Source organism: Primulina eburnea, chromosome 2 (genome assembly GCF_022965805.1).
Source record: "Primulina eburnea isolate SZY01 chromosome 2, ASM2296580v1, whole genome shotgun sequence".
Lineage (NCBI taxonomy): Eukaryota > Viridiplantae > Streptophyta > Magnoliopsida > Lamiales > Gesneriaceae > Primulina > Primulina eburnea.
The window spans coordinates 46764053-46777535 of NC_133102.1; the positions used below are offsets into that span (position 1 = coordinate 46764053).

Consider the following 13483-nt stretch of genomic DNA (forward strand, 5'->3'; position numbering starts at 1 on the left):
GTTCAAGCTTGTCAGAGCTGTCAACATCACGCAAATTTTAAGCACAGCCCGGCCACTCTCATGAAGCCCATCTGGGCATCTTGCCCTTTCGATCAATGGGGTATGGATATTGTGGGTCCCTTCCCAACTGCTCGGGCTCAGAAGAAATTTTTATTAGTAGCAGTGGATTACTTTTCCAAGTGGGTTGAAGCCGAGCCCTTAGCCCGAATTACCGAGCAGGAAGTGTTGAAATTTCTGTGGAAGAATATTGTATGCCGATTTGGGGTGCCCAGAAGACTAATCTCGGACAATGGCAGACAATTCCAGGGCAAAGAAATTATGTTGTGGTGCCAGGAAATGAAGATTATTCAATCTTTTACCTCTGTTGCATATCCACAAGCTAACGGTCAAACAGAGGTTGTCAATAGAATCATTGTGCAAGCACTAAAGACCAGATTACAAGGTAAAGGAAAAGATTGGGTGGAAGAATTGCCTAGTGTTCTCTGGGCTTATCGGACTACTCCCCGGGCACCTACTCAAGAAACTCCTTTCAGCTTAGTGTATGGTTCTGAGGCAGTCCTTCCCGTAGAGATCGGAATGACTTCTTCTCGGGTAGAAGCTTACCCAAGCAGCAATGATCAGGCCAGGGCTATGGAATTGGATCTGATAGAAGAAAAGAGAGATCGAGCATGCATCCGAATGGAAGCATATAAGAATCGGATTATGAAATCATATAACAAAAGGGTCCGGATCCGAAATTTCCAAATAGGAGATCTCGTCATGAAAAAGGTCAATCCTGCTGGGGAAGTCGGAAAGTTAGAAGCCAGGTGGGAAGGACCTTACAAGATTACTCGAAAAGTCAGTTCGGGATCTTTCTATTTAGAAGATGCACAAGGGCGTTCCCTCAAGAGACCTTGGAATGTATTTAATTTAAAACAGTATTATGCTTAAATGGATGTATTGATTGAAGATATAATGGAAGATATATTTTTCTCAGAAGTGTTCTATTATTTCTTACATCTTAAGTTCGACGAGTACTAATCTTAAAAGCCCAGGGCACTGCACCCTGGCTCGGGGCCACACACCTCGACCATTCCAAGTCCCGGGACATGCTCCCCGGCCCAAGGCTCCGCACCTTGGTTCTTAAAAGCCCAGGGCACTACACCCTGGCTCGGGGCCACACACCTCGACCATTCCAAGTCCCGAGACATGCTCCCCGGCCCAAGGCTCCGCACCTTGGTTCTCAAAAGCCCAGGGCACTACACCCTGGCTCGGGGCCACACACCTCGACCATTCCAAGTCCCGGGACATGCTCCCCGGCCCAAGGCTCCGCACCTTGGTTCTCAAAAGCCCAGGGCACTACACCCTGGCTCGGGGCCACACACCTCGACCATTCCAAGTCCCGGGACATGCTCCCCGGCCCAAGGCTCCGCACCTTGGTTCTCAAAAGCCCAGGGCACTACACCCTGGCTCGGGGCCACACACCTCGACCATTCCAAGTCCCGGGACATGCTCCCCGGCCCAAGGCTCCGCACCTTGGTTCTTAAAAGCCCAGGGCACTACACCCTGGCTCGGGGCCACACACCTCGACCATTCCAAGTCCCGGGACATGCTCCCCGGCCCAAGGCTCCGCACCTTGGTTCTTAAAAGCCCAGGGCACTACACCCTGGCTCGGGGCCACACACCTCGACCATTCCAAGTCCCGGGACATGCTCCCCGGCCCAAGGCTCCGCACCTTGGTTCTCAAAAGCCCAGGGCACTACACCCTGGCTCGGGGCCACACACCTCGACCATTCCAAGTCCCGGGACATGCTCCCCGGCCCAAGGCTCCGCACCTTGGTTCTCAAAAGCCTAGGGCACTACACCCTGGCTCGGGGCCACACACCTCGACCATTCCAAGTCCCGGGACATGCTCCCCGGCCCAAGGCTCCGCACCTTGGTTCTTAAAAGCCCAGGGCACTACACCCTGGCTCGGGGCCACACACCTCGACCATTCCAAGTCCCGGGACATGCTCCCCGGCCCAAGGCTCCGCACCTTGGTTCTCAAAAGCCCAGGGCACTACACCCTGGCTCGGGGCCACACACCTCGACCATTCCAAGTCCCGGGACGTGCTCCCCGGCCCAAGGCTCCGCGCTTTGGCTCTTAAAAGGCCCAAATGACCATGAGGACCGGGTCTGGGAATACATATGTATTTCACATATCATTTAGTCACAAGGAAGAAAAGAAAGTTCTTCATTAAAGGGCTCGAAGGCCGGAAATTACAAAGAAAAAAGAGAGAAGGTAAACAATCCTACTCTAAAGGTGCAGTTTGATCCCCGGACTCCCCAGCCTCTTGGTCAGCATCACCATCTTTAGGAAGGGAGTTAATGGCTTTGTCAATATCCGGGAAGCCTTCTTTGTTAGCCGGGATTAAGTTTTCCTCTTCAAACTGTTCCCGGCATTTCTCAAAACCGACTTTGAAGTAGTTGTATGATCTATCTTCAACAGCCGCTTGGAAATCTGAGGATTGAAGGAAAATAGTCTTCCATTCCTCTTGAGTAAGCTGTAAGGATTTAAGCTTATCCTCAGCAGCCACGACTCGATGTTGTTGGCGAGTAGCTTCTTCCTCAAGGTAGCGGGTCCGGGATTCCAAGAAAGCAATCTGCCTTTGAGAGGCCTCTTCTCGGATTAAACTTTCATCCCGAGCACGCTGAGCGGAAGCCAAATGCTGGTTGGCCATTTCCAGGGAGGCCAGGAGACCGGTGACTTTCTCCTCATGCAGCTTGGTAGCCCGGGCAATATCTTCTCGAAGTTGATCATGAATTTCTTGAGCCGCCCGGGCTTGCCTATTTGTCTTGGTGGCTACTGCAGCCACCTCCTCAAAAGCAGACATTATCATTTGAGCAGCCTGAGCAAAAACAAAGAGCAAAAGTCATAAAGAATGTGTCAAAATATAAGTGTAATAAGGAGAAAAACTTACGGAATAGAGGCGATTCGATCCTTCCGGGAATCTATTGCAGGCCGGAACACTTTTTAGAAAGGCCGCCTCAGAAAGACTGAGCATCTGCTTAAAGCGTTTCGCGCCACTAGAAGTAGGCCCTTCGAAAAAAATGTTAGTCGAAGGAAATTCGGAGCTGGAGGCTTCCTTGAACTGCGGAGGAGGAAGGGATTCGTGGGAACCAGAAGGACCCTGATCACCTGCAGGAGGATTATCCAAGATAATCAGTTCGGGCTCGACAGCCAAGATCCTTTGCCTTTTACTAAGAGGAACCAGATCTTCGGCCTCCTCTGAGGTCTCAACCACTACCCGAAGAGTATCATCCCGGGAAGGATTCTCTCGAGTAATTTCGATTCCCCGGGGCGTTTCCTCCATAGCACGTTGTTTTTCTGCTTCGGCCATTGCCCGGTTTGTTGCGAGTTCCTTTTCCCGGGCCGCCTTTTCGACTGCTCGTCTTTTAGCGAAAGCTGCTTGCATCTCGGAGTTATCTGGACAGAGGAGAAGTAAGTGTTGAGTAAATCAAGGAAAGAACAAGGGAGGGGGTGGCAAGAAAGAAGGGTGAATTACCGGGTTGAGGGCCCGAGCCCGCCACCTCATCAATCATGCGATCTTCGGGATCCTCACCCCGGGGACTCAACCCATATGTGATCAAATTATCATCAGAAATTAATGTGGAAGATGAGTATTTGCGCCCTTCCACCAAATCCTGGCTCACGATGAAGGGTTCTTCAAATTTATAGGTGCCGGGAAGCGAAGGTTGTGTAGGCAGAGAAGAGAGAAAGCCAGACAAGCAGGGAAGATCTCCCGGAAGTCGAATAAAAAAGTATCTTCCTTTCCACCCTTTTTGAGAAGAGGGAATATCATCAAGGAAGCGAGCGTTATGCCGGGCAGTCAGGGAAAAGGCATTATCCCCAAACCGGCAAGAAAAGTAATAGTGAAGAATGAGGGGGTTAATAAGAAAATTATTCATGTTAAAGAGGACATAAGTGGCAGCCATTATCCTAAAAGAATTAGGGTGAAATTGGTTAATGGGTACGCCAAAAAATTTGGCAACTGCAATGAAAAAGGGGTGAATCGGAAATCTAAGACCATTCTTAATTTGGTCCCGGAAAAAAGTAGTGTACCCTTGAGGGGGTTTTTTGCCCTATCAGAGGACTCGGGTATTAAAATAGAAAGATTGGAAGGAATACTACCCAAGGTCCTAAGTTCTTCATCCGCCCCTGGGCGCAGGGTGCTACTCAGAGAGGAGAACCAGGGAAATCCCGGGGCCTCGACAGGAGGAGGGCTCACGGCCCGAGTTTTGCCCTTACCTTTTCTTTGGGCGAGAATTCGGGAGGAATTAGGAATGGAGGGTTTAGAAGAAGATGGTTTAATTAAAGAGGCTACTGGTCTCTTAGCAGGTTGGGTGACAGAGCGTTGGGGTGGGGGAGATTGAGAAGCATCGGAGCGTAACGCAGCAGATTCGTCGCTAGGAGAGCCTCGCGCATTGGCTCCCGACGTTGAAGAAGTAGAGTTTGACATGATAAAAATAGAGAACTTACAGGTTTTGAAGAGGAGCTTCGGAAGTGGGTGATTTTTTGCACGGAAGAGCTTCGAGGAGCAATTTAAGCAGGGCTTCGCCGGAGATTCGAATTTGAAAGTGATATTTTCAAAATAATTTAGGCACTACTTATAAGGAGAAGGACTCGATCTCTACCCTTGATTTGCATCTAATCGGATGGACGAGATGATCCTTGGGAATCGGTAAGGACACGCGTAATCATTATGGTGTCAGACTTATCAACGCCTCGAAATTCGAAACGTTGATAACCGTTGAAGCAAGAAAGGTACGTACTATCACGGTACCTTTTGAATTACCCAGTTTTGGTAGCCCGGGGGGTTTAAGGCCGCGGCATGTTATTTGGGAGCCCGGGAGGTTTAAGGCCCCGGCATGTTATTTTATAAATCGGGAGGTTTGAGGCCTCGATATGTTATAAGTTATGTTAAACCGGGGAGATTTTAAATCCCGGTTTTTACTTGGAAACACGTAAATTTGAGGGAAGTACACAAGCAAAATGCGCGAAGTAAAAGGCGAGGCCCCCGACAACTTGTTCGATAGCCCGGAAATTTAATTACCCGGGATTGTGTTTTTAGTCCAGGAAGAAGGATATCGCACCCCGGAATAGATTCCCAGACAGGTATATCGCGGAGACGTTTTCAGTTTTATAATTCGAATTATTACGATTGGTTGAGCATCTATTGTTGCGACGCACGTAAATTTATATAGATTTTCTGGAAAAGAGGCAATAAAGCAATAAAAAGCAATAAATTTCTCATTACATAAAGAAGCGGCGAGCAATTATGTCATCCATTACAACAGACACAGAATCTCGCCATTCTGTTATCCAGTTAGTCAGCTCGTGGATTCGAAGATTGACAAAGGTTTCATTGTGCATTATCTTGGTTAGCGCATGCCATTCTTTCCGCAGCATCATGTGTAGTAGAACCTGGTCATTAACCAGGTCTGTAATCCGAGCCACTGCAAATTCTCGGATATACTTCCTCGCTCTTGCTCTTTGTGCTCGAGTAAGAACGAGACTGTTGCGGTAGGAAAAATCCAGATCGTGGGCCTTATCTCGTACGGTCATAACTTTCCTCCACACGCTCTCCTCGATGCCTCTCTTCAGCTCCTCTAGATGAGGACGCATTGCCGGGGTCACCAAGACGTGTGTGCTGCTGCAAGCACTGGAACCGCCTGAACTCGACATGGTAAAATGGGAAATTGTTTTTTGTGTTCACCCTCTTACTTATAGGCAAACGTCCTTAAATGTGGGGGAAATCCAAGAGTCTCAGCCATGCGAAGCGTCTCCTTTATTATTCAAAGGCAAGAGTTGATCATAGCCATCAGATTTGGACAGGTGTATGATCAGGATGTCCCTCGTAAATTGCGCGGAGCAGACGAAAGGATCTGAACAGCTATCAAAACGTCAAGTCTGAGGTGCCTCGAAATACGGAACGTTTTTGTTTGGCAGGAGTTCAATAAATCTCATATTATTATGGCACCACGTCAGCAGACCGGGGGATTCTTGGTCCCTGTTTATTCCTTCTCTCGGACTACAATCTCGAGATCTCAACATAACAAACTGGTAGACCGAGACCTCATTGGCCTAAGCATTATTATCTAGGGATTATTAGTCATGTCAATTTTCATTATTTAATTTCGTTTAAGTGGGTTTCGCTATTTACCAGATAAGTGCTAGAACGAAAACAAAAGGACATTTCATTATTAAAAATGAGCACGAATTACACGGAGATGTTCATCCTCTACAGCAACCCTCCATTTGTGCAGCCAACCGCTGAGATCTCCGGTAGCGGTCTTGCCAAAGCTATCTGACCCGGCTATGTCTTCCAGGATCTTCAACTCCTTTTCTAGCATTAGTGCGTAGACACCATGGTGAGTAAATATGTCCACATACTCCGCAACACAAAGACGTTCACGGTACTTCTGCATACGAGCCACGTTCTCAGGAGCAGGAGCCCCTTCTGCGTACTGAGAAGATTCCAGCTCGTACAATCTTTCCCAAAATAGGAGTATTTTGTGGAAAACTTCGTCTTCCAAATCAGTCTTCCGTCTCTCTGTGACCGCACGCATAAATTCCCCCGCCATATCAGGAGCTTTCGAATTGCTTGAGCTTGCCATTGCATTGATAAGATGGAAGGATAAGCAAGGTCTCTATTTATAGGGTAGAGCGTTCATCTCTACCTTCGATTCAAATTTAATCGGACGATCGTAGGACGCTTAGGAAATCGTGCGTCCAAGTGAAGAGACGTGTGCAGTTATTGAGAGTATAGACTCATCATTACCTTGAAAAACGAGCAATTTTCAGTAGCATCCTCATTAATGTATTCGATCGATTCTCTCGAGAATAGTGATTATCAGACATCGGGGAGTCAAGGATATGGGATACGAGACACTCCAAAAGTTCCCTTGTTTAAATATTTGTTCACAATTGCAAAGAGTGCAGAAAGGATCAAATCGGGACAGCGAGTCAAGCTCTAGCCCGACTATTTTAGGGATGGGTGGTGATACCCCTAGTAGGATCCGGGTCATAGTCAGGGTCGATTTCAGGAGTATCCGGGTATAACTCCTCTTCCCGGATGGTATAACTCCTCTTCCCGGATGGATTGGTGTTGTACGCAATTCTTTATTATTTACCCGGGCTCTCATAGAGTTGGTCGGGTGCTTCTCCCCTGACCGGGTAGTGTTTTCCAGTTGCATATCCACTTTGGCAACCTCGAAAATAGCGTTACCTCGACAAGTGAGCCACACTTGAGTATAATCATTACATGCCATCTAATCTGCCAGAGCAACTTGGGCTTGGAGTGTCCGAGAAGTCATCAGAAGCTAGGAAGGTAAACCGACTTAGTAGATGTCACGGAAATCGAGGAAACTACCCATTCCTCCCCTATAAATAGCAGGTATTAAATTCATTTAAGAGGGAGACTCTTTGAACTAAAAAGTATTGTTCACATATATTCGCATATATATTGCTTAATTTCTTCTTTGCCTGCTGATTTAAGCATCGGAGTGGTCACGTCGGACACCCCTCCGGCGCCCATTCACGAGTTCATCTTCTTGTTTGCAGGTCAAGATTGAAGCCATATACCTTGTTCATTTTCCTAAACAACACTACAAATACTTGATTCGATCCGGTGGAACACCCGACCCTGCTCATCTATTTCGCCTGGATCGCATCAGTAATGTTTAAAGATTTCGATTCCTGAAATAAAAAAAACGTATCAAACAAAAACGGGAAAACAGAAACCAACAGAAATTCCAAAACAGGGCCACGGAAGTTGAATCGATTAATTTCAGATAAAAAGTGAATAAACGATATAGGATTCTAACTTGGAACATAGGGTCAAATTCAAAGTTTCCATGCAGAGAATCGGAATCCAATGGCACCAGAATCCGAAAACAGAGGGAATTAAGGAGCAGATTATACGGAAATTTTGTTCATTTACATACAAACTAGTCTACATGTGAACTTTCCCACTCCTCAAGATGTCTTCTTTTTTTCTTTTTAATAACAAATTAACTTAGTAAAATACTTATAAAAATATGATAATTTTAAAGTTGATTTTAAAATTTACAGGTTTAATTTTTAAATTTAAAACTTTTTAAAACCAGAAAATTTTAATTTTTTTACAAGAGTACATATATATAAAAAAATAGAATATATAAATATATGAGTAAGTCTCTAGTGAGACGATCTCACGAATTTTTATCTGTGAGACGAGTCAACCCAACCGATATTCACAATAAAAAGTAATATATTAACAAAAAAATAATATTTTTTCTTGGATGACTCAAATAAGATATTCGACCCCCGAAATTGATCCGTGAGATCGTCTCACAAATTTTTGTATGTAAAAATAATAAAATATACAACACACGCAGAGAGACGCCACCATAATTGATGTCACCTTTTAAAAATAATAATAAATAACATTACATCATTTTATAAAATGTTGGAAGATTCTTAGATACAACCTTCCTCATGATTTGTTGAATTTGAAGTTTGAAATTAAAGTAGTTGACAGTACTCAACTGGAGCAATCCAACCCACGACATAATAAGCGTGTTGAATTTACTGCCTAATTTTAGGATATTTCAAATAACACGTCGTATTGGATATACATCTCATAATATATTGTCAAAATTCATTTCAATATTTCCTAAAAAAAACATTTGTGATCACATCATGTGGTATGTCAAAAATATATATAAAAAAAAAAAACATATTCACATGCCACAATATTCAGTATATTTTAGTTAACATCAAAATTTCATTTTATTTTTCAAGAACTTACATAAACTAAAATATTAAGAAATAATTTTACCCAAAAACTATATAAGATTGTCGATCACCAACTCAACCCAACTCATAAAAAATATTAATTTTATATTACTAATATAGATCAGATTGGTTCGTCTCACGAACATAAATGTGTATAGCTTTTATTTCATATAGTTTACCTTTTCATATTCCACCAAAAAACATCTAATCACTCACCAACTCTATAACTTATTCTTAAATTGATAACTATTAATTATTAATAAACAAAATAAAAACGTGCGATTATAAGGAGGGATATAATTGAGCCGCCCGTTGTAATATTTCTTGGTCTTACTCCGCAACACAATCGTTTCAGAGAAAATCAAAAGTCAAAAACAGCTCATTCAATAAATTAAACCACCCATGCACGCCCGCGGATTTGCATGTTTCCATACATTTGGTTTTTTAAAATTATATCGTCCAAACACTATTTTACTTTTTGGCCTAACGGTTCTAAAGTCCCTATTGTTAGGGTTTTAAAAAAACAATATTTTAATATATATATATTTAATAATTTTAAAAATTGCTGTTTATATATAGATGTATAATATTGTGATAATTGGGTATGCTATTAAATAATATTGAATAAAAATAATAATATGTCTGATTAAATAGATTAAACTTAAGATAAAATAATAATTTAAATTTTTTTCATTTTTAAATTATCAATTATTATAAATGATGGGCAAGAAGGTCATTCCACATTTGTAATTCAAGTCAGCCTGCAACTTGTCAAAAAAATACAAAAAAATGAGCCTATAAATCAGACAAAAGAATCGCCGGACAGAATTATCCATTAATTAGCAGCGAAGAAATGAATATAAACCAAGAAACAATGGAAGGCTTACTCCCGTTCCTCCTCCGTGCCATCAAGAAGCAAAGCCAGCCGGCGAACGTCTACCGTTGCCTCTCCAACAACTCCACGGGGCGGAGCTACCACCTCCTGCTCGCTGAAGGCTCCTCCGACCAGTGGACCCGCTCCGAGTTTCAGCCGCCACCCGCCGTCGATCTCTTTACAGTGGGCTCCAACCAGTTGACGTCACCTGGCCGCGCCGGTACTGGCTTGAAGCATAGGAGATTCGCTTCTGGAAACAAAGTCGATAATTGATGCTGTGTTCGTTGTTTTTGGGATTTGTTTGATTCGTGATCTTGATTATGGTATATTTAATTTCGTGTCTGTGTATGATTAGTATTTGCTAAACTAGGCCTTAATCAGCCTTCAAATGTAATGAAATTTGCGGAATTGGCCAGTCTAGATGGAACCAAGTGTATATTATTTTCTTAATCTATTGATTTATGTATATTTTAGCAATAATAATAATATTATTCTAATAGTTTTGTATTCAGTACTTTGGGAAATGTCACAAGAATTTCAACCCTCTTCGACCAAGTTAGGGATTGTTTGCTGTGATGTTGAGCGACGTAAAAAAGATCATTTTGAAAGAGAGAGTGGTTTGAATAAAAAAGAAAAAGTCAAAAGCCCACCTCAATGTTGTAATTATAAAAACATTATATCTCATGTTTATGTTTCTCATGACAGACCATTGTCGATTTCAATTTTGAAATTGAAAGAACAGAGCTGCACATTTAATTTGTTTGGGATTTGGGATATTAGGTAGACTTTTGTGTCTGATCATTATTCTATTAGGTGGTGGTTGTAATGTGATTTTGACATTTCCTTACGTTTAGATCATGTTTAGCATGTAGCATAAGTGCATAACCATATGGTAAATTTGTTTCTGAGTTTGTAAATGAAATCTTACTTTTTTTCAAAAATATGAAATTTGGCACATTTTTCCATCACTATAATGTTAAGGTTCCAAATCATATATTCAACAAAAAGCACATCTGACTTGATTCGACAGTGAGCTGATCAATCAAAATCACATAAAAAATGCGCAATCCCCAGCATAAGAGCCTTTCTCAGCGCTGCAACAGAATATTTATGATGCCAGAAGAGCTTCTATTTTTGAAATCTGATCTTCGTCATTCTTTGGGGTCGGACTCCGGTTTGTCTCATTGTAAAGATCATGCTTCCATTTCTCAACACGGCCACCATCTCCTATTGGGAGATAGCCTTGCCTTCCCGTAAATTGATCTTTGCCTCTGTATCTAACGCTGCTACCGTGCCAATCTCTAGATGTAAAGTTACCTCTCCACATCTCGCCCTTGCTCCATTCCCTCTCCCGTGCAAGCGGTCTTTCGGGTTTGTCAGAATATCGTGAATAGTGCACTCTTTCCTCTCGTTTCTCGCTTTTGGCAGCACGTTCTCCATGGTTTGGCAGCACTGGATTTGCTGCTGTTGCTGATTTGTCCGCTTTCTCAGGATCTGCAGTGGTAATCTTTTGCTCACTGAAGGAAGGCCTCTTGCGCGCAGGTGGCTTTGGATTTGCCTCCATTTCAAAGTATCCATCATGACGCCACGTATTGTTTTCTCTGTTATCCATAGCTTTTTCATCCTTCCGTCGTGCATCACTTGATAAAGTGTTATTTTCAATCCTGCTGTTTAGCTGCGGTTTGTGATCCCTCCACCATCCACGTTCTTCACAAGAAAATAAATGTTACACAATTAAATCCTCATATATTAAATACATAACAAAATAAGATGTTGTCCTATCACTGATACTAGAAGTGAAACCACCAGTAAAAATTTTATACTTTTATACACAGCATAATAGATGAAGTGATGAAGCACAACTCGTAGGAAACCTAACAATTTCACATTCTTAAGAATGCCAACCAACAGTGTATTCGTATTCCAACCGTAGTTTAATAGAAACGCTTCTAGGCAGGAAAATTAAAGAACAAAACAAATCCATGAAATACTCAATCCATATCAAATCCTTAACCCATATCACAAACTATAGAAATGAAAACCTCATACACGGAAAAATTTATCTTCAAAAACCTTACCATTGTCTGTTGTCCTGCGACTGAAACCTCTCACATCTTGCCTGGTAACACCACGGTCATCATGCTGTCATAAGACATTGACAGGCAGGCCAAACACTGTTATATTAATGGAGGTACTTGAAGCCACCAGGCTGAACAAAAATCCAAATGACCGAATAAGATCACTTGAGAATAAGTAAAAACAGAATCTTACACCAGTTCAAGATCAAAGTAACTTTTGACCGTTTTCTCCGAGAAATTAAGAGATGCATCTAATGATACCCTAAATATGACGCACAATCCGTTTTCTCCGAGAAATTAAGAGATGCATCTAATGATACCCTAAAAATGACGCACAATTCTTGACGCCCAAAACTTTACATGTTTCAGATAAAAGGATCATTAAAATTAATCTTCATAAATTGTTCAACTAATTTTGATGGCTTTAACAAGATATGACTCGCATTTCACTTGATTCCACTACCCAACAACCCATCCGAGAAAAGATTAAGAGAACAATAATCTCCGAGCCAGCTCATCAAGCTGAAAACTACCATGTTATAAAAGATGCGAAAATAGGACTAAAACATCAATGCAGTAAAGGCCACAAAAACCGAATAAACACAACTGCTTTTTCACTGTCCTATAGCTCGACCTTTATACAATCCATTGACTCCATATCAAAATATTTCCTGAAATCCAGAACTCAAGAATGAAACTGAGTCATATGGGTACAGAAGATTGGTGTAGGCTAATTTGCAATGATCCACAATAGCAGAAGACAAGAGCTTTTCAACAGACCTGTCATATAAAAAACATGACACACACGCATAAGAAGGTGAAAACCCAATACAAGAAAACTTCCCCGAGTCAGTACAATGATATTTGTAAGGAAAAAGCATACCTGAAAGTATGTTCGGGATCGAGGTACTTTAGCTGGATCAATAGGATGATTGCTACCTTCCGGGTTTCCGTTAGCTTTTTCTACAGGTTCTTTGCTCACAATCCCAGTTTCAACCTTTGCATCACGCCCTAATGGGGCCTCAAGCGTCAATGCATCCTGGACCCTGCGATGGCGCTTCTGATCGTTGGACAATTGATCTTTATCCAACTCGGGGTTGGAATGTGGTCTTTCAGTTGCTGGTCTACCATCCCTCCTAGATCTCTTGGGGCTAACAGAAAGCAATAGGAGAATCGTGCATGTTTATTAATTCAATAATGAAAGGCAAAATGCATTACAAGCAGGTTTTCCTGCTCAGGCCACAGGTTAAAGAGGTGGTAGACAAGCACATACAGGTGACAAGACACAGACCATAAATTCTACAAGTTTCAGGATGATTGAAATATCCAAGGTCCAGCATTGAGATGTTAAGCTGGACTCGTGTATGTGAAAATCCCTAATAATATACTAACATTTTGAGAAGAAGGAAAAAACAAGTGTGCAAAGATTAAAAATCATAACACAAAATAAGAAAAATCAAGACATATTTTTTCTAATTTCTACATTGAAAAAGGAAAATAAATCATGAATCTAACGAATTATCAGAAAGGCCTCGTGCTTTGACGAAACCTGGGTTCACGGTCGAATCTAGAACGATGGCGTTTCGAGTCAGAGCTACGGTCTTCTCGACGAGACATTATCCTTTCTTCTTAAGGTAAACGGCGAATAACACCGTCACCGACAAGCGCCGTCACTCTTCTCCTAGACAGCGGCGGGAGACCCCAAATCCGAGAAAATGATTTCTGTTTGCGAAC

At 42.5% G+C, this 13483-nt stretch overlaps 1 protein-coding gene across 7 annotated transcripts; it reads right to left on the reverse strand.

Moving 5' to 3' along the window:
• Positions 1-10642: 10642 nt before the first annotated feature.
• LOC140823829 (uncharacterized) lies at positions 10643-13483 on the reverse strand. Of its 7 annotated transcripts, none has more exons than XR_012116292.1 (4): positions 13299-13483; positions 12633-12900; positions 12384-12529; positions 10643-11813 (listed from the first exon to the last, which is right to left on the reverse strand). XR_012116292.1 is itself a non-coding variant. In XM_073185335.1 (3 exons), exons 1-3 carry the CDS (start codon positions 13364-13366, stop codon positions 11715-11717), a joined length of 435 nt encoding a protein of 144 aa, XP_073041436.1. In that variant the 5' UTR covers positions 13367-13483; the 3' UTR covers positions 10643-11714. The 7 variants fall into 7 exon arrangements, 3 of the variants coding, with proteins under 3 accessions (XP_073041436.1, XP_073041437.1, XP_073041438.1); XR_012116291.1 differs by having other exon boundaries at positions 10643-11880; XR_012116289.1 differs by having other exon boundaries at positions 10643-12036; positions 12096-12529.

What these genes read in the sequence shown, in the direction of transcription:
- LOC140823829 (XM_073185335.1), bottom strand. Translation starts at nt 13,366, where the DNA reads ATGTCTCGTCGAGAAGACCGTAGCTCTGACTCGAAACGCCATCGTTCT. An exon ending in AGATTCGACCGTGAACCCAG is followed by an intron (nt 12,901 to 13,298) that starts GTTTCGTCAAAG and finishes GCTTTCTGTTAG; the next exon opens with CCCCAAGAGATCTAGGAGGG. An exon ending in GATCCCGAACATACTTTCAG is followed by an intron (nt 11,814 to 12,632) that starts GTATGCTTTTTC and finishes GTCTTATGACAG; the next exon opens with CATGATGACCGTGGTGTTAC.